The sequence below is a fragment of the Bemisia tabaci genome, chromosome 1 (genome assembly GCF_918797505.1).
Source record: "Bemisia tabaci chromosome 1, PGI_BMITA_v3".
Taxonomy (NCBI): domain Eukaryota; kingdom Metazoa; phylum Arthropoda; class Insecta; order Hemiptera; family Aleyrodidae; genus Bemisia; species Bemisia tabaci.
In genome coordinates, this window is record NC_092793.1 from 45,928,207 (window position 1) to 45,954,367 (window position 26,161).

The window sequence follows — 26,161 nt, forward strand, 5'->3', positions numbered from 1 at the left end:
GTGTTACCTACAATTGAATCAAAGTATGCAAAAACGTCCGTTGTCCGATACAGGGTTTCATAATTGTGTCGGGTTTCTTTTGACACCGATGAATAGGATCAATCTCTTTTGTAAACGTTTAATTACACCTAGCGGATTATTTATAAAATTGTTTCTACATTCCTAACGTCTTAAACCATCTTGTGTCCTTAAGTCACAACGAAATTGTCCCCTCAAATTCTGAAACACTGTCTTGGACATCGGACGTTTTCGCCTACGTTGATTCAATTAGGCAAGAGATAACAATGAGAAATTTTCATTTTTTTAAAATTATTGTCTCAGGTTAGGGCAATGTAGAAGAAATTCAGGTTCTATTTCGAACAGAAAGTTCCTACTATTTTTCTCCACTATTCAAAGCTAAGAAGAAATATTACCCTTGAAAAGAATTACATCATCATAAGTGTGACGCAACGCAGAAAATTTACCAATAATTAATAGAATATCAAAATCACAAAAATTGCACATGTTTTATTTGCTTATTTTTCATATTTTACTTTTTTCAGACTGATTTTGGGGGTAAACCGAAACCTTTTGTCTTCCATGGAATCAGACACTTCCTCCGGCTTTCAGCACTACCAAAAGGAATTGTGCCGGGCGAAGTAAAACTGTATGGCATGGAGGACGTAGTCAGCCCCCCTGTTCCTCCTGCTGGATCTCATCCTCCGCTGAGACAGGAAGATGGAGCACCTCATCCATCTTCAGGTGATTAAATAACAATTAAAGTGTTATGCTCTTGGAAAAGAATCTTTATTTTAAAAAATTCAATTTGATTCAGCTAATCTGCTGAGCAGTCAAGAGCATCTTGCTGCTAGTTCAATTTGCTAGTTCAATTTGATTCAGGTTAATCTGCAGGATTTGATTGAAGTTAATCGGCTGCCTGGCATTAGGACCAATTCCAATCAGCACTATCTCCTAGATGCCAAGTTAATGATTTACGAAGAGTAAGAGTGAAGAATGTTCTAGATCGTCAGCAAAAAGATTTGCCTGAATCTAGATTGTAGTCTCCTTGCACTGCGGATTTGACTTGCCGCAAGTAGCTAAGCCCTCACCATGTCACTTCATTATTCTTTATTTTTTATTTTTTTTTTTTTTTTCGTGGCAGTAAGTTGCAGAAACTATGGTAATTATTTCTTCCCCTGATTTTCTAAAAAAAAAAAACCAAAAAAAACTATACATGTAAATAAATAACGGTTAAAATTAAATGATAAACTTGTCAAATATGTCAGTCTTTGTGATAAACATTGACAAGTGCATTCTTACACTTGCCTGAAAGTCTCTGATGGATAAGCATTTTATGTAAAAGTTAGCTGATTTGCGCTAAAGAGAAGAATTTTCTGAACATCTGACCAAAAGTTGTCCCTAACATGCCCATGCCCCCCTTGCTAAATTGGTCGAAGTGACTGTTTTTTATCTAGTCGTGTGTCTCGAGTTAAAACCAGTAGTAGTTACCAGTGTTTTGTGCCGCTAAATGGTGGGAATGCTATCCACGGCTGTACAATCAATGTAAGCATGAAATATATGTTATGGCGACATCCTAGAGTAAGCATTAGTGTTAAGCAATAGTAGTTTACAGCCATTGTATTTTGCCGTCTTTTTGTGTTCCATTCAGGCTGAGAAATTACATGTAAAAACAACCAAATGTACATTAAGTCACTTGGTCAGGCCTTAAGAAAAGTGTCTTTTGTGGATTTATAATTGAAAATTTACAAATTTCTTTGCATTTTAGATCATATAGGTGATAGACCTGATCACAGACGAATGTCTTCACGCCATCGTTCAAAATTAGGCCCGCAGGATAAGCATTTTGCTGTTGAGTCAAGGAATGAACGAAGACCCAGGCATGAAGTGGACAAACACAGTAATAGTAAGTTTTGCATCGTTTAGCATTTTTACAATCCATTCATCAATCTTGTTTGATAAGACAACTCCTCATTCTAAGAGAAAGTTCTACAAAATCCTCAAGAAATGATGGTAATCTATTTAATGATTATTTGAACAAAAATTAACTTTCCAAATCATGATTTTTGGAACGCAGTATGAGTAAAGATGTCTTCTCAAAATTCATCAAAGTGAAAAGTGAATGCCACTTTTTATGCAAGAATTATCCCATAATTGTTAAGATGATTTGCATTTTAATTTCTTCTTGGTAAGGAAGATTTATGTGCATGGGAAATTGATTTATGGGTGAATTTTGACCCTGAAAAACTGCAGAGAAGTTAATAAGCTGACTCTAGAATTAGTATGCAAGTCACACAATTTGAGCCTGCCTAAACTACAATTGATCTGTTAAATGGTCAATGAACGTATGTGTTGAATATAATATATTTACGAATGAATTCAGAAGAAAACAATGCACTGAAGTCTAATGAGGTATTGTATCGAGCAGTTTATATGAGTTGCCTATCATTCTTTTATTTACTCATGAATGATTGATTGCATATATATTCAGCTAAATAATTTTTCATTTCTAATAGGTGGAGCGTCAGATGGATTCTCTGGATCTCATTCCACATCTCACAGTAAATCTAATCAAGATAATGAAAACTCCAATGAATCTTCTACCTCAAGTAAAACTACATCATTCCTTGGAGAGTTACCAAGTTACTCTGTTACTGAGTTGGTCCAAAAATTGTTTGCTAAAGGTATGCTAGGTAAGGCTGTTGAAGAAAAGAAAGAAGAAACTCCCAAGGCTGTTGATTCAGAATTAAAGCAAGTAGATTTCACGAAACCTGAAACATTAAAAGTGTAAGTACTTCAATTTATTTTTATTATTACGCTCCTTTCTATTCTATTCTATATTCTATCCTTGATTTGCAATTTCATATTGAATGAAATTGAAAATATTACTGATATCATCTCAACAAAGTTCACTTCTTGATCGATCATGTAAAAATTGAGAAAGGGAAACATGGACTGTAAACTGATTGCGGTTCGAGGAACGTGTCGTTCAGCCATAGTGTCGGTGATTATGTTGACATGCACTAAAATTCAGTTGAAAACTGCTTTTCGCATTAAAGTGTGAATGACTCATTTGAGATCGCAATACATCACAGATGAAAGGATGAATAAACATAGTATGTACCAGCTTGTCATAACCTTCTAATTTCGCATAGCTGTTTTGAAGAAAGAAGATTTTAAAAAAAACAGTGATGGTCTCTCAAACATAGGATCAGGTGCTTATTAATTTTGGTCAGATCAATAAGCGGCTTGTTTTTCTCTCCTTTACATTTTTAAATAATCCTGTACTTAGCGCCCATCCTCTGTTAGAGTTGATGCCAATTAAGTTTACGCACTTTTAGACTGCTACTACAGATCATCTGACAACACATTTATATGTAACGTAAATGCAAGAATCAAGATGGCAGATCCTTTGTGGCAGTCTAAAAGCATGGATACTTATTTGGCGGTCTCTGTTCAACAAGCCCTAGGCAACCTTTGTTTGATTTTATCAAACACGTGGAAAATTGAACCAGGGACCACCTAATCCACTGTGCCAAGACTTCATTTGTCCAAACTTTCTCTTGCTTTAGAATACTCATTTAAAGTAAACGTCCATGCTCATGCTCTCATTACAAGAATACACACGAAATTTACATCTAAAAAAGCACTGAAACTGCAGCAAATACCTAAATAATGAATATGAAATCACTGTTAACTTGGTCTGTTTTTTTTCCAGGAGGCAACCAGCAATGATCACCAAATTGTATTCAGGACAGCAGTGCAGCACATGCGGTTTAAGATTCTTAGATGGATTAACTGACAAATACAGTCAACACTTAGATTGGCATTATCGACAAAATAGACGGAAAAAAGATATGGCACACACAGTTCAAAGTCGACAGTGGTACTACGATATATCAGACTGGATTCAATTTGAAGAAATCGAGATCCTAGAAGAAAGAGGTAGTTATTTTCACATACTTTGCACCAGTCTCTCGGCAGTCTCTTTTGCTTTTGAAAGAAGTAATCGAAGTGGACAATTCAGTTTTTTTCCTTCCTTTTATCAGTATTTCATTAAAGTATGAATTGCATTGTGTGTCAAGATGCGTTTTTATGTAAAGTTCTTTCAATGACATGGACTCCAATTTTAGTCGTCCATCTTAACAACAATTTATACTTTTTCCATGGTCATATTTCATGCATAAATAAAATGTGAATGATTTTTTAAATGAAATTTTTGTTTGCTTTGCTTCCAGCCCAGAGTTGGTTTGAGTCTCAGGTGATCGATGAAGAGGGCCGAGAGATTCCAGGAGAACTGGTGAGTGTGCCTGCTGGTAGCGACTTAGCTGAAGGTGTCTGTGTACACTGCCATGATCCTTTTGAGTTGTTCTACCATGCAGAAGCCGAAGAGTGGCATTTTCGGCATGCCATTTGCGTCGATAAGAAGTTGTATCATCCTGTTTGTCATCAAGATTGGCTGGTAAGTTCAAGCCTTTACTTCTTAAAATAAAATGCAAATTATCAACCCAGGGTCATATAAGCACAGGAAAAAGTGTGAAAAGAAATGAGAAGAATGTTTAAGGGATTGTAAAAATTAAGTTTTGTCTAGGCTGTACATATCAGTGATATCTTACTCAAATAAAATAGAAAGCCAAAACAATCTGAAGCCATAAACTGCAATACTTCAGAAAGTCAACCAGCCGTTCTCAACCTTTTTTGACCGCTGATCACTTTTTTGCCAAGGGAAAAGGCTGCGGACCACTAACAAAAACGCGCAACTTTTTTTGCTCTTATGTTGTGCTTTTTCAATTTGACTTTTACTATTTGTTTCACGAAAGGGAGGGGGGGGGTATCTTAATTGTCATTTCTTAATGAGAGCGCCTTTGCACCAGATTGTCAAAATCCGAATAAATGTTGGCAAGTTGACTCCAAAGTTCCAGCTCCCTGTTGATCAGTCTATCGCAATACTTATCATTATTTATTAAACATTTATTTGTATTTTCAGTGGTTGGATATGATTTTTCCACTGATCTTGGTTCAAGGTTACTGCTTATTAAGCTCATAAAGTTTAAATTAAAGACTTAAGCAATGATTCAAACTCACCTCTTGAGTTTTAAGTGCCATCTAGTTCGTTAAACTAATTTTTTAGAGGTCTTTGAAGTTTTTTTAGGAGCTAAATTGAATTTTGCGATTACCTGCTTGCTTTACAAGTTTGGTTCTGCACAAACTGATAACAAATCATGAATTAGGTTCAGATTTGTGACAATTTTCTAGGATTTTTTTTCTTTTCTGGAGTTTGGCAAGGGTCTTAATTTTTTAGATGTCATGGCTGATTTTGTAGAAGCATTTGACTCAATGGCACACAAGGGTTTGGAACACTGAGACTAGGAATTATTTATGTAACATGTAACTGTCTAAGTTTCAAGCAGTAGGCTGTTTTTTAAGGCTATCGGCTTTTGGGGAAAGGAGAGAAGTTGAATTTCCTTTTACTATGAGCTCTAATTTTTTTTCTCTCTTTTTTTCAGTTGTCACTAGAGGTGGAGGCTGAAAATGCACGTAAAGAGTTAGAAGAATTAGAGACCAAGAAATTAGAAGAAGAAAAGAAAAAGGAAGAAGAAAAGAGGATAGAAGAAGAGAAAAAGAAAGAGGAAGAAATAAAGAAAGAAGACGAATTGAAAATGGAGGAAGAAAAAGGAAAAGAAAGTGTATCAGTGAAAACTGAAGTGATGGAAAGCGACTCTGAAATGACTGGTAATGATGCTGTGAAGTCAGAAACGGAAGTGAAAGTAGAGAGTAATTCAGACTCCGGTGCTGTGGAAGAGCTGGTCGTTACCATCAAAGAGGAACCAATGGAAATTTCAGTTGAAGAAGGTGTGTACTTTTCTAGATTGTTGCGAAATAATAGCTCAAATTATCAGGAGCCAGAATTATATCTTTATCTCTTTCATTGGCAGGACAGTAATCGTGCACTGTGATCGAGGGGCACTCTGTCTATATGTGACCAGATGTGTGAAAAAGGACCTTTTCTTCTGGGATTAAATTTTCCTTAACTTTATGCTAAAACTTGAACTATGTTTTACTATGCACCAGGAATTTTTGTTGCGGAACCTCAGGACTAATATTTCCTTCAATTTTTAAAATTTCAGGATCTGACTTGCGCCAAAATTTCCAAAATGTTTTCCTCCTCATATTTGCAAAAAGGAAAGGAAAATTGTCTCCTGAAAGACAAGGTTCCTTTTTATTATAGATCTGTTCACACTTGTGGCTGTTGTATATTTACCCTTGCTTACATGATGTATGTGCTACATGCTTAATTTCAGAGTGGGAAATACAAAGGCATAGCTAAAAACGGGAATTCTCAGCTGTGGTTCACAGCACTCACATCTTGCTGCACGAGAATTAGTATGGGTGGCAGTAAAAGAGTTTATTGAATGTTATTTTGAGCATTTATCAATTAAAAAAATTAGAATAAAATATAATGGTACAGTTGATGCAATTCAAAATCTCAGCCCTACGATCTCCATTAACTCGCCTTTTCCTTTTTCTTCTTTCAGGTGACTCCTCCAAAATGAAAACAGATGTTGACTCAGAGGCAACTGCAGAGCAGCCAAAAGAGGAGATACTGGAGAAAATGGAAACAGAAGAATCAGATTTACAAACAGAAGTAGTTATTGCTAACATAGAAATTAAAAAAGAAGATACAGATTTGAATGTGGTGGCAGATTCCCAAGTTGATACAACATACGCTGGTGTCACCAGTTCTATAGATGGGAATGTTGAATTAAAAGAGTCCTCACAAGAGACTGTTCGATCTTCTGGCAAGATCAAAATAAACATCTCCAAACCAGTCCTTTCCCCTGCAATCCCAGAGGAACCAGTTGAACCGGAGCCGATGGCCGAAGAGTCTGAACCAATAGGCGAGCCAGCATCAGGTGTAACCATTGACCCTAACGAACCGTTCCCACCTGGCCTCGAACCAACTGAACCTGTAGTTAAATTGAAGCCGCGCTTAGTCGGCAGGAAGTTAACAGAGTACCCTCCGATAACCAAAGGCACTGAGCTCTCTGGTTTGTGTTCAATCATGTAATTCAACAAGCGCAAAGGGACCTTAAAATTCACAAGATCTCAAGTGATAAAAACACTATTTATTTTTACCAGCTAACTTGAAACTCGGCGGTTTAAACCCATGTGTGTCAAGATTTAATGTCACAGGCACAGGTTGGACGGCCAAAGACTCAAACAGAGGTCACTCCCTTGACTCTCATTGAGTGGAAAAGAACTTTTTTTTTTTGTTTTGCGTTAATATAGCAATGCTCATTTGGCTTGTCAATAGTTTGATGTGAGGAAAAAAAAGATTTTAGAAACCACACTGAGACAGAATTTACTCAAAGTGACATTTTGCACTCCTGCCAGGTAGAATTTCACATCAAATAATGATACAAGCCTCTGTCAAACGATTATTTCCAGCATATTTCTACATCATTTTCTGATGTCATCTTGGTGGAAAATTTTAGTCTGGTTGAATCAAAATGAAATTTTCCTCTAGTCTTATGCAATATTTTTAAATGAGTTTTAAAAAATTCAAAACAAACATTTTTAATTTTTCACGCTGAAACAAAGTTAAAATCGACTTTCTTTCAATTCAATACTGCTGCATTTTACTTGTTGATGAGCATTACTCGAAGGAAGAAACTATTGAAAAGTCAACTGAGCTAGCATATTAACTCACTGTAAGATGTGAGTGTACTTATTTTTTCTCAATTATTAGCTTCGTTTTTCACATTAAAATATATTTTTCTTGACAGGAAAGAGGTGGGGGAAAAATAAGAAAAAGTTCAAGAGAAGGAACTTTAGTAATATACATTCTCTCCTGAAATTGACAGGTCCCAACATTTTGAAAATGTGGATTTGAATGCATAAAATGTGGGGTGTGAAGTAAAGCCCATAAAACTTGCAAAGTTAAGCTTTTTTTAATTGCACCTCACTAAAAAATGTTTGTTTCCTCCCACAAAAGATCTTCAATTTGCATGTACGATTAAAATAAAAATCTCCTAAATTTTAGCAAAGAAAACTTTATATCTCATAAATTTTATTTGTTGATAACTTAGTTGTTTGAAAGTAGAGTAGTAAAACAGATTTTGAGGGATATATTACTGAAGCTAGTACACTCTTATCTTACAATGACATCCATTGTGTAATGTTACTGCTGCAAATTTTGTTATACATTTCTGACTGCAGTACAAGATCCCTACAATTTACTCACCACGTACACTGTAATGTAACTTAATATTTTCTCATTATCAATTTCATGTTTGTCAGACGTCAAATCCAAAGTTAGTTGAAGAACTAAAAAAGTCTTGCTCGATAACATTAATACTGTGGTTTGTCTTCAGTCCAGATTTGTGTACATTCTGAGCTTTTGAGACCCTGAAAAAAGATTGCTTGGAAGAAGAGCTCACCTCGCTCTTCCTAAATTTTATATTCTTTACTGAAAGCCCAGAACGTTCTCTTTTAAAACTTTATTGCTCAATCAAATGCAAAGCAATCAATGCATTTATGCAATTTTAATGATTCTTAAAAAAGTTGAGCGCCCGGAGGTGCTGTTGACAGATGTATGGAGATTTCAGAAAGAGTATCTAATACGATAAAAATGAAAGGAATTGACATCCTAAAAATACAGCGTATTCTTCTCAGTTTTTATCATTTGAAATATCTCAAATGCGCAGTACATCAATTTTATCAAATCTTTTCAAGTTTTAGGAGTGACACCTGAAACTGGTTGGCTCCATTCTCGAATCTGTTACGTTTTTTAAACTTATTTTTTTTTTGTTTAAATTGTATGAAAGTGAAGAAAATGAAGTTAGAGAAAATTACGTAACTCTAGAGTTCCATCAGTTTGATGGAAAGAAAAATTTAAGAAAAAGGGGAAAAAAACATATGTTTAACCTAAACAATTTTGTTTTACAGCTGTCTTTTCCTTCTTTTTTTAAGTTTTTATTCTATTTATAACATAATTGTGTCTGACAGTGATGTCGATAGTCCAAGTGCAAAACTATTGTGATGTTCAGAAATCTGTGCTCCAATGTTATTTTTTCAAAGAGGAGCAAGCCAATTTTATAGTTTAAATTCATTCAGAATATTCTGCTAACAGAGACTAAAAACCAAGGAAGTTTTCAAGATATTACGTTGACTTTTTTTCCAAAGAGAAGATAAAGTATGACTTGAAGTCCGGAACATTGCAAACGGAGTTATGTGTTTCGCACTTTGGCCATTGATATAATCCACTCTTGCAGCTCCTTTAACTAGTGTGTTCTTTTGTCTTGCTTAGGCTCATCCCATTGGTTGTAAATTTTTGCTCAAATGTCTCAATTTCAGAGATTTAGATTGTATGTACTGATGCTGAAATGACAAGCCTGCAAATTTTGGGTCAAAATTGTCTCTGAACTAAAAAAAAAAAGAACCCTGGTGTATTTTCAAGAGATCAGTTTGGAATAAACATCAGAACTATCCTATCGCCCAAAAAATTTCTGGAAAATATGATTTTCTCTAAAAAAAGTCCTTTTTATAGCAGAGAGTTCAAAGTCTCTGGAAAATCCTGACTTGATCGAATTTATTTGATATTTTTCCCAAACTCAATTCAAAAAATTAGAAAGGACTGCCTAATTATCTCAAAAAATAGACATGACCCTAAATTTGTAGGTCCATGCAATCGTATTATCTGTCAGTTTTAAGAATCATGTAACAATTTTTAGGCCTTATCTAGGCTTTAGGCACTAATTCACTGAAGTTTGAAGAAAACCATCACCTTCTCCAATCATTGTTTGAAGTGGATCATTCTTCAGTATTGTGTAAAGACCTCAAGCACTGAATATTTGAACATCATCCTCCCAGAATTGATTATTATCCTGTTGCTGAGTCGTACATGTTTTTCTTTTCCTTTCCCCCCTCTCTTTCATTTATTTTTTCTTTTCCTTTTTTTACTGCAAAGTGTGCTTTTTGGTCTAGGAATTAGTTAAAATGATTTCAAAAGAAGTTATGCTTTCTTTGTGTTTTTCCTTGCTGATTCTAATCACTATTTATGGAGAAATAATAATTGTGATTTAATTTTTACATGATAAAATGTCAATGTGATATATTTTTGTGAATTTCTCTAGTTATGTATAGTATTTTGTCTCCCAAATCACTCTTTTTTATTTTATTTATTATTTTGAATATTTTTCAGTGGTTTAAGAGAGATATGTAAAATGAAAAATTGACTCATTTATTATTTTATTTTGAAATTGTGTCATAGCTGGTAAAATTTTACCAATCGTCTCTCTTGTACTTCAATGAATTGATTTATTCCCATCATCTATTTCATGTTTCATTGCAAGACAAATTCTAGGTAATCAGAAGGGAGAATGTAATTTTCTTTTGGGGAGGGGGGTTGTTATGTTAGTGTATAGAACTCGTTTGTTTTCTCTTGAAATATTGATCCTTGTATTAAATAATAGAATTATTTTAGATGATCAAGAGAATTTATTTTTAAGGCATGATTCTGTAATCATTTTTTTGTTTGTACAGTGAAATAAACCAGATCAAAAAGAGTAACTGCTGGTCCCAGTAACTTTGAATATGAGATGCTTTTACCGGCAAATATAATCATTCATAGCCAATGAATCTTGATATGCCTTTTTTAAGATGTACAGTGTAAAATCTTATAAATATTTGTAATTTTTCTGTTAAATTTTTAATGCAGTTGTTTATTTTTTGTAAAGAAAAAATGTTTTGAATTATAAAAAATATCAAAAATCTGAAAAAAATAATAAAATTTAAAACCTACTAAAATATTTGTTGTTTGTATTGTGATCATCCATACTAAGCTTCATTGATAAACCTTATTAGGCTAATGGCTCTGTTTTAGCCACTATTATCAGTCATTATAACTGTTTGTCGACAGAGACATCTACCCTCCAAAAAAAATGAAAGCCCTCAGTGAATGAATGAGGTAGGACTCATTTTTGAGGAAAAGATGAGATATTGGTGACTTTGAGAGAAACTTGTTTCCATATAAACTTTACCAAAAAGTGACCTCAGAAACTATTCATAGTTGTGCACACTCAATAATTTTAACTTTTGAAAGCCCCAAGACTCAGTGTACCTTAGTTTTAAAAGTGAATTTCATTTTTCTGAGAATCACAAAAATTCTACCTCCTTCATTTACTTGGGGCTTCTGTCAGCAAATTAGGCATGTCAGGAAGACAAAATAATGAATTATTTAATTTGTTTTTGAGTTTTTCTATGATGATGGCCTGTGAGATCTTTGAATCAACAGGGCGTCAGACCGAAATTAATGCAGTCCCAAATATACCTCTAAAAGCTTGGATTTTCAGCTTTCTAAGGGTATAAAAGTATTTGTCCAACAGATCAATTACTCTAAAACTGTAAATGTATTTTGCCGTGGCCACCTTGAACTATTTCCTGCCACCTCTTTTTATACGAGGTTTGTCGCCTGAAAGTTAAATTTCTGCAGGGATTTGCTGTTAGATGAAAAAATCAAAATCGACATCGTAAGTCCGCAATCACATATCTCGTTTGCGGTGTCTGAAAATCTCCGCCTCTGTTATTTTTTTGAAAGGAGAACAAATTGACATCATTCCTTGAAGTTTATGCAGAATTTTCTTTGCACAGAGGAGAAAAATCATGGCAGTTTTAAGGAATTGCTGTTGAGTAGTTCTCCGTCTAAGAAATAAAGTATGACAGGAAGTCTGCTACGTTGCAAACCGAGTTATGTGATTGCAGACTTACACCGTTAAAATGCTCTCAGGAAAGGAAAAAGTTGGGAAGGTCATATTTTTAATTTTGTTGAAAACAATAATTTTTCATATTTGAACTGATTGGTTTAATTTCATTTTCACTCAAACCATGTCCAAAGCATAGGTACCTCTAATTTAATTTTTTGCTTAATTTCAGTAATTTTCTTGCTAAGAATGCAAGTTGCGCTATCCTAGCTACATTGGAATGCACTTCAATATGTAATCCAAAGTCCCTTTCCCCCGCCACCGTAATCATGTCATGTAAGCAATGAAATTTGCATACTTGACTGTTCGAAGGCGTTTTAATGATTACGTACCTTCATGGTGCGCTCCCTACTGATACTATTGGAGAAAACTTACGTAAATTTCAGACAGAGGTCAGTAGCATCAGATTCGAGATATCGATGTTCGATTCGATTGCCAATATCCGAAAAAGGCAATTGTGCGAAAACAATGCAAAAATCAGCCGTGTTTTCGGTCTCGTTTCGTTGTTATCAAAACACATTTCGGGTAATCGCGTATCAATAATTCCGTGTTTTCATGCCTCGTTGGCACTTGTGTTTTTATCACATTAGCTTAAAAGCTTCCCCTCTCTGTTTTAGGTAGCATTTTAAATGTGTTAGTCTCCATTTAGTGCCTCTTTCAGCCTCGAGCAAGTAGGAACAGTGGTTATTGTTTACATTCAACTAACTAGGGTTACACCATGATCCTTGTTTTTTCTTGCAAATTCTAAGCAATGGAGAGTATTTTTCCGATTCTCTTACCACGAAAAGTAAATTCTTGAAGGTATGAATGCTACCATGTACCATGAGCCGAACGAATCTTTGTCGGCTAATCATCATGGATACAAAAGTTATGATGTGTCTTCAGCAGTTGATGATACGTCTTACAAGAAGAACTTGATCTCCATCAATGATCCTGTGCCTCGAACAGCGCACAGAAATGATACTAAAGAAGGGCTACTCAATGTTCGAGCCCTTTTTTTTCTAGTGCTTTGGTATGTGTTCAGTGGATGCACTCTTTTTCTCAACAAATACATTCTTCACTATCTGCGGGGTGAACCCATCATTCTAGGTTAGTTACGCTTCACAGTTATCACAAGTCCTTTTTTCAGCAATAGAGTATCTAAGAAAAATTTCTTATACTTGACCGTCCGTCATGATTTGTCTATTATCTTTTAGTCAGTAAGGATCACAAAGTTTATATCCAAGCTGCGTTCAGCGTGTCTTGAGTGTCAGGTAAATTATTTCTCCTTTACAGCCATTGTAATTTAATATAAGGTAAATATTTAATTGGCATTTGCAAGGTTGCCTTATATACAGTCTAAAGTGAAGGACTTGCCAGAAGTATACTTATCATCCACCGGAGTAGGGAACTTTTGCCAGATTCATATCCCTCACTAACACTTGTTTCACTGCTAGCTACTCCAGGATCCTCGATCAGGCCATTTGTCCTCTTGTACACAATGTCCAAAGGAAGGAATAGGGATCCAATGCGGAAATGAAGCAGATCTTATAGTTAATGTCAGGGAAGTTTCAGTTAAATTTTGAACCCTTCCTCCAATCTCATTGGGTACAAAATAACGTATCCTTTAGAATGCAGTTTTATCTCCAAGGCAAACTGTCTTTTAGCTCCTCAATGTGCAGTTTGGATTTATTTATCTCAAGTATGCATTGCTATTTACCTTTTGCAAGTTTTTTTAATCAATTAAGCATCACTCAACTCTTAGTGTGATAGTACTGAAGTTGGGAAATAATTACCCCCCAAAAAAATAAAAAATTAAATTTTCATAGTCGTCTAAACCCATTTGTTTGTCATTTTGCTGTAGGAACTTGTCAGATGCTGATGACCACTCTGCTTGGGTTTGTACAAATGTACTTTCCTTGTGGAATGTATAAACCAATGAAACGCTTGCTCCGACCCCCAGGATTTTACAAGCATATGGTTTTGGTTGGATGCACCAGGTGAGAAAAACTACTTGTTCCTTTTTATTTTAAATTCATCAGAGAAAAAAAACTTTTACATGGACAATGAGCAGAACTGTGTCTGCAATAACTCCTTAAGTCAACATTTAGTAGCATTAAGGTTCATATGAGCATTGCTGTTCTTTGGGTCGAGGACCTTAATATTATTAACGTCAGCAAATTTTAGCAGGGATACAGAAAAGTTCTAATCCTGCTCTCAAGTTCAGTTTTTCAAATTCAGCCCTAGTTTTGATCCAAATTCATGATTAGTCTCCTGAAAGACTGAAACAGATAAAAATATTTATCATTGAGAAATGGTATTCATCTACCGCCAAAGATAAAAAACTGAGAGCTCTCTCCTATTTTTCCTGCATCCACAGAGTCTGTCTCATTTTAACAGCCTCTGTTCACACAACAGGGCAAGGTTTTGCCGCACATATATCACGGTGTTTCCTATGTAGGTACCTTGTAACAATCTTTGTTCAATGTGACCAAACAAAGCCATTATTGTAATATAACGTAAATCAAAATATATAAAAATATTACTTTTGTTTTTTCCTCTCGGGCAATGAAATTTGTAACATCAGCAAGTAATTTGCAGCCGTATTTATTGAATCAAATAACTTCTATCATTTTGGTGTTCGGTTTATTATCACATTGCTGTGCCATTACAGTTAACTAATGACTTACTCACCTTATCTATGACAGCCCTTATCTCTGAAAATCATAAGTAGAGTTTACTTTCGTGGAGAATTGTTTTTGAATCCTTTCACCTAATTACCTCTGATATTTTTCTGTATTTCAGGTTTATGACGGTGATTTTGGGTTTAGTCTCACTCAACTATGTTGCTGTGAGCTTCACAGAGACCGTTAAAAGTTCTGCTCCTCTCTTTACCGTTGTTATCTCAAGATTACTTTTAGGTACGTTGAGTTTTTGAAAATATTACTGCAGTTTTCACACAATCATCTGCTTTATTGACAACTTGTCATTTAACAAATCTGGTCTCTAATAAATCCTTAAAGACAGCAAGGGTACAAGCAAGGCTTTTTCTCCCAAGTTTCTGCTGTATTCTGAGGAAAAACTTCTAAGTCCTTTCAGCACAAAAATTTAGAAAAACAATCAAAAAGGTGAAATCAAGCACATGTATTAATTCTAACTTATTTTTAAGCTGGCAAGTTCTTCAAGTGATCTCAAGTTTTACATACATCTAGAAAATGAAATGAAGAATTTTATTCAGCCATACGTATACTGCCGTTCAGAATCTGGTTTCATTGAAGAAAAGCAAAAATGATATTTCTTGGAATTTTGTGGATTTTTTTCGTTTTAGGATCCTAATCAAGCCATTTTCTGTAGAAAGACACTAACTTTACAGTGTTGTATGAATCATGTAACTCAGTGTCTAATTTGCTGTTGAACTATTTAGAAGCACTCCTCAAATTTTTCTCAACAAATATTTTGTATTTTTACTCATTTTTCTTTGAAAATAATTAGCATGGGTGCTTGAAGGTTAATTTGCTAAAAATAATGCAGGAACTTGTACCATCAAAGCAGCATTATGAGGACTAAGTGTCATTCCTACTAAGGATGGCTTGATTTTAATAAAAAAAATAGGTATGTAGATTTCATCCATCACAATTCCCTGTATTTGTGGTGGGAAGAGGACAAATCCAATTCTTAACAGTTAGACATCTCTTATAATATCCTACAGCTTAACTTGTTTTCTATTTCACCTAATTTGTTCCCTTTATCATCTCTTTTCAGGTGAATACACCGGGCTGTATGTTAATCTCTCTCTTATTCCTGTCATGACAGGACTAGCTTTGTGTTCCATGAATGAATTAAGTTTTAATATGATAGGTTTTTTTGCTGCATTGGCCACAAATTTAACAGAATGGTAAGTTTTTTTTTTAATTTTTAATTTTTGCAGGTCTTTCAGTGCAAAAATAGAATAGTTATTTAACAGTAGGTAGACATTTTTATTACCCATTGAAAACATTAAGTATGGAGATCTTAGTAAATACTGAGAGGAAAAAAAGTACTACTTAAGAAAAAGAGAAAAAAAAGAGAAGAAGCAGCAGCACTTCAACAAATTTGTAAAAGAGATTTAGTAGGCATAAGGCTCATGTAGAACAGAAACAAGTTTTTATATTCCTAGCGTAAAAAAATTGAAAATTTTAACGATCATACAAGAAATTAAGATTTCAGTAATTGAAGATATATTATCAGTAACAGTCTAAGTGTCAAAAAATCGGAATTTGAGTCAGACATGCCATTTCTTCTTAAACACCATAAACAACATGCTGCAAAAGAAGCCATTAACACAAGAGAAATGCATCTAACAGCTAAAAGATAGCATTAATGTCATTTCTGCCACAGTTTTCACATACTTAATTTTAACTCAAAATCACCTTTCTGGCACTCAAGTAGTCTGTTATTAATGATATCTTCTATGAAAGAATTTAAATAAATGAAATCAATGGTTTAAATTCAACAAGCTTTCTTGAACTAATGTTTGTATATGGTTTCACTAAACACACCTCATGGTCTCTTTGAGCATTCTCTCTTATCCTGTAGTCGCTTTTGAGCCATGAATTAGTTCTGAACTTGTCTGACTAATTTTTATCTCTCTCTCTAATCTTGTTTCTAACTTACCTTTTTTTCAGTTTACAGAATGTTTATTCTAAAATGTTGATCAGTGGTGAAAATTTCAAGTACACGTAAGTTACTTTTAATGGTCACCTTAAAATATTTCTTACTGTATCTTGTAATTTCTAGATTGTTTCACAAAACAAGTCCTTATTATAATCCTTACTGCTTCCAAGAGGATTAAATTTGTCCATCTATTTTATAGACAGTTTAAGACATTTCCTCAATCGCTTTATAGGTATTCTATATTTTTCAAGGAAAATATGATAGTGATTAATGCAGAGTATCCTGTTCCGAAGGTATATTGTCAGTGAAACTTCCTATCTACGTACCTTGTTTGCAGTGTTTGAAAATCTCTGTTCCTATTTTATTTTTTCAAAAGAGAACATATTAACACCATATCTTGAACTTCTCTCTGAATTCTCCTTGCAAAAGAGAAGAAAAGTCACTGAAGTTTTTAAGTTTTGACATTGAGTAGTTCTCTATTTAGAAAATGAAGAATGATAGGAAGTCTTTGATGTTGTAAACTGAGGTGCATGTTTTGGGAGTTTCACTGTAGATATGTCTGTGTACAGAAAAAGTGGCTTACGTGCAAATAGACGGATTTTTCAGGTTACTGATTTTTCCTAAGTTGGATTGGAAATTTGGAAATTAATTTTTCAATCAAAACACTCCTTAAAATCCTGTAAAATATGTTAAGAGTAGTTTAGTTCATTTTTGTGCCAAAACATGTGTAAAAATGAATTTTAACCTGAAAATTTAAAGCTTTAAACTCTAATAGTTTTTTTTTTCTTTATCAAAACTACAATTTTTGAAATGCAGACTTCATCAAATTTTCATTACTCCAGTTGAACTCCACATTTCATTTTGGTGATTCTCCTGCCCAAAAAACCCTGCAAAACCACTGGGGGATTAGTGGCTCTAGCACATTTTGATGAGACTTTAATTTAGGTTAACATAAAGTTTTGTAGGCCCAAAGCCAACAGATTAGGCAATTCGCTCGGATAGAAACCTAGCTATTTGTAATATAACATTAACATAAATTTCTGTGCAGTAGAGGTACAAAAATTGCTCTGCATTGCCTTTCTCTGCCTTTTTGGAATACTCTTGGGCCAGCGAACCCCTTGTATTTGTGTATTCCTGAGCATTTAATATGACCATTTTTTATTCACATTAGAAGGAGTAAGGATCTAAGTAGGCTAAATTAGGAAGGGTGGCAGGGCAGAGTAGGGTTGAGAATAACGTAAGATGAGACATCTTTCATCTCAAGATGAGGAAACTGAGTGCGTACCTTGTCAACCTGGTTGAATCTGAAATAGCACACTCAAACTATGAAATGCTCTAGAGAAGTCAATTTTTTATTTATTTACTTTTTTTTTGGGGGGGGGGGGGGGGAGCAAATGATTCAGAATGTATCCCTTGATGGAGAAGTATAGTTATCTCAATTTTTATTTTTTCACCTTGAGTTTCCTTTTCCTCAGGTGCATCACACCTTATTCTATCAAGTTTTAGAATATTAAAAGTGTGTTTTGTTTTTTCAATGTTTCCAGACCAGCTGAATTGCAGTTCTACACAAGCATAGCATCAATCATTGTACAAATTCCTGCAACCTTGTTTCTATTAGACTACTCTGAAATTCGAGAATCAAAGCATCCATTTACGCTGTTTTGTTTCTTCCTACTGAATGGTGCTTTTTTCCATTTCCAGTCCATCACTGCCTATGTTTTGATGGACTATGTTAGTCCTGTTACACATAGGTGAGTTAATTTGTCAGTAGTAATCACTCAACTTTACCCTAGAGTACCTGTATAGCGAGAGTATAGACAGATGTGAAACTCCGAAAATCCATCAGGCCTTCATTGATGTCTCCGCGAATAAAGTTAGGGCCCAGAAATGCAGCCAACCTATGAATCTCAATTATCCAGAGCGCTTTACTAATACAATTGTTACGAACCATCGTTTATAAAGCACGTATTTGACTTACTTGTTGCATAAATTTACTCATTTTTGCGGAAGAACGCTCATTTATGTACATTCTTAGCCATCTTGGTTAGAATTGGAATGTGCAGACTGGCAGTGAAATTTTGTGCGTTAGAAGTTGGTTAGAAGGGTGGCTGCACTTTTGGGCCCTAAGCCCTCCATGAAGCGATCTGTCCATACTCTCGCTATATAGGTACTCTACTTTACCCCTGACAATAGAGTCAACTTAAAACGATTTTCTAATTGTCTTTCAGTTTCACTAATGATCTACCTAATTTAGCATATGCAAGTGTGGTCTACAACATGTCTTTGCTGTATATATGATGATGAAGCTGTGGTTAGGAATATTTGTCTGGCTAAAGTATATTTTCATCTCATGTAAAAATTTGTGAAAAAAAGAAGTTCATTGAAAAGTTCCAAAAAAGCATTTCCTAAGAGCCAATCTGTATTCAACCAATCCAAAGCCGACAGTCGAGTTGACATAGCAAGGCAATGCCTGAAGGTGATTTTAGCTAATCAACAAACGCAGTTTCTTCCGCCTGGCTACGTTATATGAGCCAACCAAAAATATTATCTCAAACGGGTCCCATTTTTGGCATTTTTGACATATTGACTGATCAGCTAGTCTAGTCACAGGATGCCAGATGAGGGACTATAGAAGAGGATGCTGGTTTGGATTTCTCCTAGAAAGAGATGAACGGAACGCTCAGTTAAAGATAGCGACAGGGGATGATGCATGAACTGAGGGAGTGTCAACTCTTTGAAGGACTTTGGGAGGATGATGGACTCTAGCTGCCCTGCATTAATCTCTGTCTTGCATGTATTGACAAGTTTGTTTTTAGCGCTTCACTAATCGTCAGTAGCTGTGATGCCCAGTCAAGTTGGTAATTTTTTTTTGTTAAACCAATCCTGAATCCAATAAAATTTTGCTTCCTTATTTTTAAGGAGCAAGATAAATTCCTTTGTTCACAGCTTGAGTTTACTAAACCCAGGTTTTAAAGCGAGCTTATCACATCGTATCTGTAGAAGTTGGATTATTCTAACACTTCCCTCTGAGTGTAAAATTTAGTTGCTAATCTTTTACACACGTTTTTTTTTTCTGTTTGTTCCAGTGTCATTAATACAGTTAAAAGAGCTTTCCTAATTTGGCTGTCTGTAATACTTTTTGGAAACAGTATTACTTTACTTAGTGGTCTAGGAACAGCTATTGTGATAATAGGAGTTATGCTTTACAATAAAGCACAAGAATTAGACAAGAAATATAGGCTTTTAGCTGCGGTAAGTTTCCTCATTAGTAGATTTCTATCAAACTGTTTTTACTTCTTTAAATCTTTTATCAAGAGTCCCATTGCTGTACAGAGGAGGCTGAGGTACAGATAAAGAGCAAAATAGCCAAAGGATAAAGAGCGGATAAATAAAACTCACTTGTAACATCAAAATTATCATGGTAGACGCATTTCAAGCTGCAGTCCATACTCAGTACAACTGATTGCCAGTGCATGTTATCCTTTATTTGTTCCAGGCTTAGTCACATTTTTTCACTGCTTCGTCCTATTTTTATGGTTGCCTTTGGACAGAAAATCATCCTAGAACCAGCTTCCAGTGTAAATGATCCTCTTTCTCGAAAATATTCCCAAACAATTATTTGAAGGACATTCTTAAATTGAATGGGTCATTCATTAAAAGTCCCAAGTGGCAAAAAATCGAAAATTGAGTTTTTGGTGGCTCAATATTGCCTAGACACAGATGCAATTTACTGCAAAATTACAACCAAAGAAACGGATTTTTACGGTTTCCAAAAACATCTGGAAAGACCAGTCATTCTCAAAAAGACTTGAGCGCCAAAGTGCCACGCAAGTAATACTCCCTTATCTTGATTTGATCGGATTTGAATCCCTCTTGCAGCCCTCTTAAATTTTCAATAATGAGGAGGTAAATATTTTTTCTTTCAGGCAGAACATGTCTCTGTTTTTGAGATTTCAGGAAGTTTTTGCTTTTGTAAATGATTATCAGTAATTTAATTATGAGTAAGAAGGTATTCATTGTATTTCGTTTTTTTTCATAAAATTCTTCTTTTTCTTCTCTCTCCGTTGAAATCGTAGGAAAATTTCTGAATCAACCACAATCCGAATTTAAATTGCAAGACCTCCAAGATTTAGAGCAAGTTGAGTAGAGCAATTTCCACTGTTTTTTGAATTCTCATTTCTAGCGCTGAAGTCTTTCTGAGAATGTCGGATTCATTTGTATTATTGAAATAATTTACTCATCTTTTATTTTTTGTTCTCAGGAGAATTCACCTCTTTTTCCACCTGATCTTTCTCATAAAGTGAGGACAATTTAAAAAACCTTCATCTCCTGTTCTCCGGTGTAGAAATCCATCAACTTGGAGTTTGTATCATCTCTAATTTCTACCTGTTAATTGTAATTTATTTATTTTTTCTAGTTGAAATATTCCTTGTGATATAACCTCTTTTTTAAGGTCCTTGAATTTCTTTCCCCCTGTTTTTAATGTGATCCAATGTCCAATCGATTAATTGCTGGTTGATTGATCTGTCAAATTAAGTTGAAACTTTGCAATTTATCTCTGTCCAATATTTTAATTGTTTTCTTTTTTTATTTCCTCTTCAAGCACGTTTATTTTGATTTTATTATGTAATTTTGTCTCTAAGAAATCCTTTTTTTGAAATTTGTAGATGCTTCTTGACATCTCTTCATCTTTTTACTTGACTAAATTTAATTGAAGGGAACCACCTGAAACTTGAACAAAAAATGGGGTGAGTGCCAAGATTCTGGTACTCCTCATCACTAATTAAAAAGTTAATGTTAAGTAGTAATTTTGTGAGACTATCTAACTGATTTAGAACAATTATGGTAGATAATTTGGTGTTTCACCATCTCTAAGTCAGAAGTTGAAAGGAGCATCTTAAAATTTGGTATCTTTGGTAGCTAGGGAGAGCTAACTTTACATGTATTTTGAAAATTCTCTTTTTAGAGTTTTTCTTTTTGAGTCAACCATGATGCATGAATTTCTCTAACTATGCATTTAAATGTAATCTTCTCTGAAGTTTGCACATTTCATCTCAATTTTTTTTTCTTTTTTCTAAATCCTTGTAAATGATGTAAGATTCAGGACCATAGAGGTATCATTTTAGAGGGTTAAAAAACTTACTTAATCGTTCCTATACATTAATATCTCGTTGCCTTTGAGTGATGAATAATAATGGGTCTTCAGACACAGTTTGAATTAAAAAGAAAGTTGCATGTTTTCTCTTCAAAGTCTTATGTAGAAAACAGTGCACGTTATAGGAGTTTGGTGGACAAGATGTCTACCCGTATTTTTAACCTAGATTACTTGGAAGTTAGATTTTAAAAATGATGTCATTTTTACTTTTTCAATCGAACCAATGTTAAGTGGGTACTGTGAACACTGAAATCTTTTTTAGGAATTGATTACTAGCACTCATGCTGTGCAATTTCGTTCAACGTGCTCTGTAATTTTGAAGGAGAACATGTTACACAGTGCTTCAATTCGGACCTTGTCTGAAGACCTATTCCATATTAAGCATAATTATGTTGCAAAAGATGTGTATTTTCTTGCAAAATGGAAAGTAGCTATCCCTTATTGATTGTTAGACTTGAACATTAGCATTTTAATTAGCTCCAGAAAACTCAACCGTTTCTGAATAATGAGCGCAATCAGAATATGAAATCTTTGTCAATTAGTTGATGCAATGACCATAAAAGCCTCAAAAGTGCAGCTCAGCTGTCTTCTGTGTGCACCCATGAATGACCCATATCTCTACAGAGAAATTATGTGATACGCTGGCGACTTTAAAACTTGCACCGCGTAATGCAGTTATAAATGCAAACATTCTATAAAATCAAAATTGAGTTTGAAATCATCAGAACCGTTGTATCTAATTTATATTGATTTTTCTTGATAAGGTGCTCCACGCATTTGAATTTTGTGGACTGAAATTTATATCTATTTTGCACCATTGTGAACCTTTTGTCTCAACATCAGAAATTTCATTGTATCTAGCCATGTCATATCTGACGCATTACGCACAAAATCTTTGCCAAATCAGCACTGGTCACTGCCTTCTTTTAAAACCCTTTCATATCCATTTGCATTCAAATTAATGCTAATGGAAGCCTTTTGTCAATGATATCTGATGAAATCAGGTTCTCAGCAAGAATAAGATCTTGATTGCTAAAATTAAAAATCCAGTTTCTAGAAATTTTTTTTCAGATTTTACCATTTATTGATACATCACTGTAAATATATAACTTGTCTAATTATCTAAGCATCTAATTAGCTTATTGTATCGTAAGGGCAGTGCTAGTATGAGGGAAAAGAACAAATGGGTCTAAGGATCAATTTTTTGTCTTAATTTCTTGGTGATAGTGAAGTGAAATTTTTCCGGGAAGACCAAGGTGCATGGTTGTTTTCTCTTCTTATTTTGTGCTCTGTTACATCTTTTTCATTAATGCAGGTGCTGTTTGATTGAGATTTTTAAATCACCCTCAAAATAGCAATCCTTTTGAATGCTCTTCAGGTGAAATAAAGTAGTCGGCTGCCCCCCCCCCCCCCCCCCTCCCATAAAAGAGAATATTTAATACTGAAAAGTCTCCTTCTCCTAGTGACTTTTCAAATTTTTTCCATTAGATCTTCATATCACAGTATTCATTCCTCTTAGCTTCTCTACCTTGAATCTCACATTTACTTGCTTCATTTTTTTAAATCGGCCAAGTGGGAGAGGAGCTAAGATTCTATTTGTTTTTGTGCAATCCCTCAGCGGTTCCATTCGCTACTTTCCTCTGTTAACTTTATGCACAGTGAATCAGACTTCAATGTTGGAAGAACATTTTTTTATGACGGCTCATTCCACCTCTGCATTCTGTCCGATCCTTGCATTCATTATTCAAGTCGATTTTTGTTTGTACTTTTAAATGAAATTCATTTCAACCTCATTGTAATATTAACAGCATTTGAGTATACTCTCTTAGTAGAACTTTGATTCAGTATACTTCAGTTAATTGGATCCTTGTTTGATGATCTGTTATAAAAGTTTATAAATGAAATGATAAATATTCTTCTGTGAACAGTGAAAAGGCAAAAAGCCATTGATTAGAAACATCTAGGTTTTTGAAGATTGCTGTTGAAGAACCTAGAGCCCAACGTTAATGTTACATTTACTTTACCTCGAAATCCTAATTTAGAAATTTTAACCTCCAGGATAGACATTTAAAAAAAGATGGAAGACAACGAACTATTAAACATTTTCACGCATTTGATGTATCATAAATAATGCCAAATCTATTTTGAAGCTTTTGACAATTGTTGCCTCTACCAGCGTTTTCTTTTTGGGTAGATACAAGAAGAAATTAAAGGTATCCTCTCGCAACGTTTTTCCTTGTGGGAGGCTTTCGCCATTGGTAATTTCGATCACAATCTGATTTTAAAACCTTTTTTCCTGAATTGTTCATTCAAATTAACTGCATTGTCTTACTTTTTCTGTATTAATGATCTATTATTACTGTTTTTATTCCTTAGAAAATTTTTGTACGTATTTTCATGGCCTTACAATGAGGTACTCGGATTTAAAAGAAAGAAAGAAAAAAGATGATTCAAGTATGATGCTGCTCATCAGAAGGACCATTACGATGGAAGCTATGACATTCCAAAATTTAAGTCAAAATTGGTTTAAAATTTCAATTTTTGATTCCTCTGATTTCATGTCAGATTACTTAATGAATAATAATCAAACTAAGGTCTTTCCCAATTAAGTGTCATTGCATGAAAGCATGCCTATTCTTGTTTCATGCTGTTGCTGAAGCATTGACCTGACTTTTTTGGCCTTTGATTCCCCTACTTTCGATGAGAGTTTTTGTATTTCTGATCTTTACTTAGCATTTTAAGACTAATGAAATAAAATTCTTAGACTTTCTGAAAACTGTAGAAAACTAAGTGACACTCATAATGAAGGAAAATAAAGCAAAAAACTGGAAGCACAAGTCGTTTTACTAATTACTTGTGTTTCATCAGAATCAGTGTTCAAGAATAGTCTAGGTGGTATGTTAAGTGTGGTCGACAGGGCAAACAGCTGATCTGACAAAAAATTTGAAAATTATTTTCTAGAATCATTTACTCTTGTGAAGTAGCCTTTTTTCGATTGAAAAATACCTCTTTTTACATGCGTAATTTTGTCTTTTCTTAATTTTTATCATTACCACCCTCAAACCTTTGTGATTTTTTTTCTAATAAAGCAGCAATAAAATTGCTTCAAGATATTCTTCATATTTTTACTATCTTTTCAAGATTATCTCCCTGTAGCTTTGATCAGCATTAAGTTGAATAGAGATGAAATAATTGGCTGATTCAATATGTTGCCTGTTTGCTGACAGTACTGGGACCTACACAGGAGAGTTAAAAATTCAGTATACTACACAAAGGAAAGTCTTGTTGGTATGGGGGGGAGGGGAGGGAGGGATGACGTTTTTTCATCAATATCTCAAGCGAACTACGAAAAAATACCATCACCCCCCCCCCCCCCCCCTACCAACAAGACTTTCCTTTATATTATGGATACTGAATTTATAGCTCTCGGTTTTCTTTTTAAAATGAACTACAGAGTTGATTGGATCCTGAGTAAAATTCTGCCAAGACTGAAAATTTGTAGCACGGTATATTTTATTTTACATTTAAACTTAGTTCATGTTTCATTTTATGTTGAAAAGTTTTTCGCAAATCCCCCATAAAAAGATCATAAAATAAAACTCTCTATTGATAACAATATTCATTTAAGAGCTAACATGTTTTTCAACGTGTATTCTACGGTTGTTTTCAATTCGCCTTCAGCTGCATCCGCAACAATTGTTACGAATATGTTGTACGTGCCGATCTCAGCTCATTACATACCTGACTCTGTGAAGGCGTTTAATGTGCGAAAGTAGAGCACCCGGTTGGAGAAAAGTAGAAGTGAGATTGAATGAATCGCTGAATCCTTACTTCCAGGCCCGCCACAAGGGGGGGGGGGGATACTGGGTCCCTGGTACCGGGGCCCGGGCCCCGGAGGGGGCCCGTGTTACCCTTGAATAACCACTACAAATTCACATGCAAACCTTGTTTTGTAAGAACAAGTGAAAAATTTACCCTAAAAATTTCGCAAAAGGTGAATGGATTTGCAGAAACACGCTGGGGCACTGTAGAATTCTTCTTAAATTTCCAAAGAAGTATACTTCTTGGAAAATTTCTATCTATTTTCAAGATTTTCAGTACAGAGGGATATTTTTAGTAACTGCGTTTCATTTTCTTCCGTCGTCAGATGCTAAGAGTCTCCAGTCTGGGCATCCTCGACTTCAATGGCTCATGACTCAACTCCCTTGCCATAGACAAACGAAGGGGGGGTCCAGGGGGCCTGGCCCTCATAGAACTGAAAATAGTATCATATGCCACCCCCTCCCCCCCCCCAAAAAAAATAAAAATTTGCCAGATGTTTTGAATGCAACAATTCGCAAGTATTTTGTGCTGAAAGTATAAAAAAAAAATAAAAACAATATTATTCCGCAGAAATTCATGGAAAAATTCTTTATGGAAGCTTCAAAATGCGTCCGATTAGTCGTATAAATTCTAAAATTTCTTGGGGGATGCCCCTCGGATCCCCCCCCCCCCTCCGTGCTTGGGGCCCGGACCTTAAAACTGGTACCAGGGCCCGAGATGGGATGTGGCGAGCCTGCATGAAGGCTATTTCCATTTAAATCTTCCGTCACATTCATACGGCGCAATGATACAA

At 34.8% G+C, this 26,161-nt stretch overlaps 2 protein-coding genes across 4 annotated transcripts in view; both read left to right on the forward strand.

Annotated features, from left to right (window-relative positions):
• The window catches only part of LOC109038843 (uncharacterized), a 53,199-nt gene extending 42,391 nt beyond the window's left edge, over positions 1-10,808 (forward strand). For all 3 annotated transcript variants that reach the window (XM_072301702.1, XM_072301686.1, XM_072301693.1), the window contains exons 14-20: positions 543-741; positions 1,766-1,903; positions 2,514-2,784; positions 3,716-3,942; positions 4,236-4,459; positions 5,505-5,850; positions 6,534-10,808. In XM_072301702.1, coding sequence (XP_072157803.1) covers positions 543-741; positions 1,766-1,903; positions 2,514-2,784; positions 3,716-3,942; positions 4,236-4,459; positions 5,505-5,850; positions 6,534-7,066 — 1,938 coding nt within the window. In that variant the 3' untranslated portion in view covers positions 7,067-10,808. The remainder of the gene's footprint in view (positions 1-542; positions 742-1,765; positions 1,904-2,513; positions 2,785-3,715; positions 3,943-4,235; positions 4,460-5,504; positions 5,851-6,533) is intronic.
• Positions 10,809-12,197: 1,389 nt separating this feature from the next.
• On the forward strand, positions 12,198-24,659 carry LOC109038850 (solute carrier family 35 member E2A). The gene is made up of 8 exons (XM_019054070.2): positions 12,198-12,848; positions 13,603-13,738; positions 14,544-14,659; positions 15,501-15,633; positions 16,403-16,456; positions 17,936-18,142; positions 19,478-19,643; positions 20,653-24,659. The coding sequence occupies exons 1-8, from the start codon at positions 12,563-12,565 to the stop codon at positions 20,704-20,706; spliced, it is 1,152 nt and encodes a 383-aa protein (XP_018909615.1). The 5' UTR covers positions 12,198-12,562; the 3' UTR covers positions 20,707-24,659.
• The last annotated feature ends 1,502 nt before the right edge of the window (positions 24,660-26,161 follow it).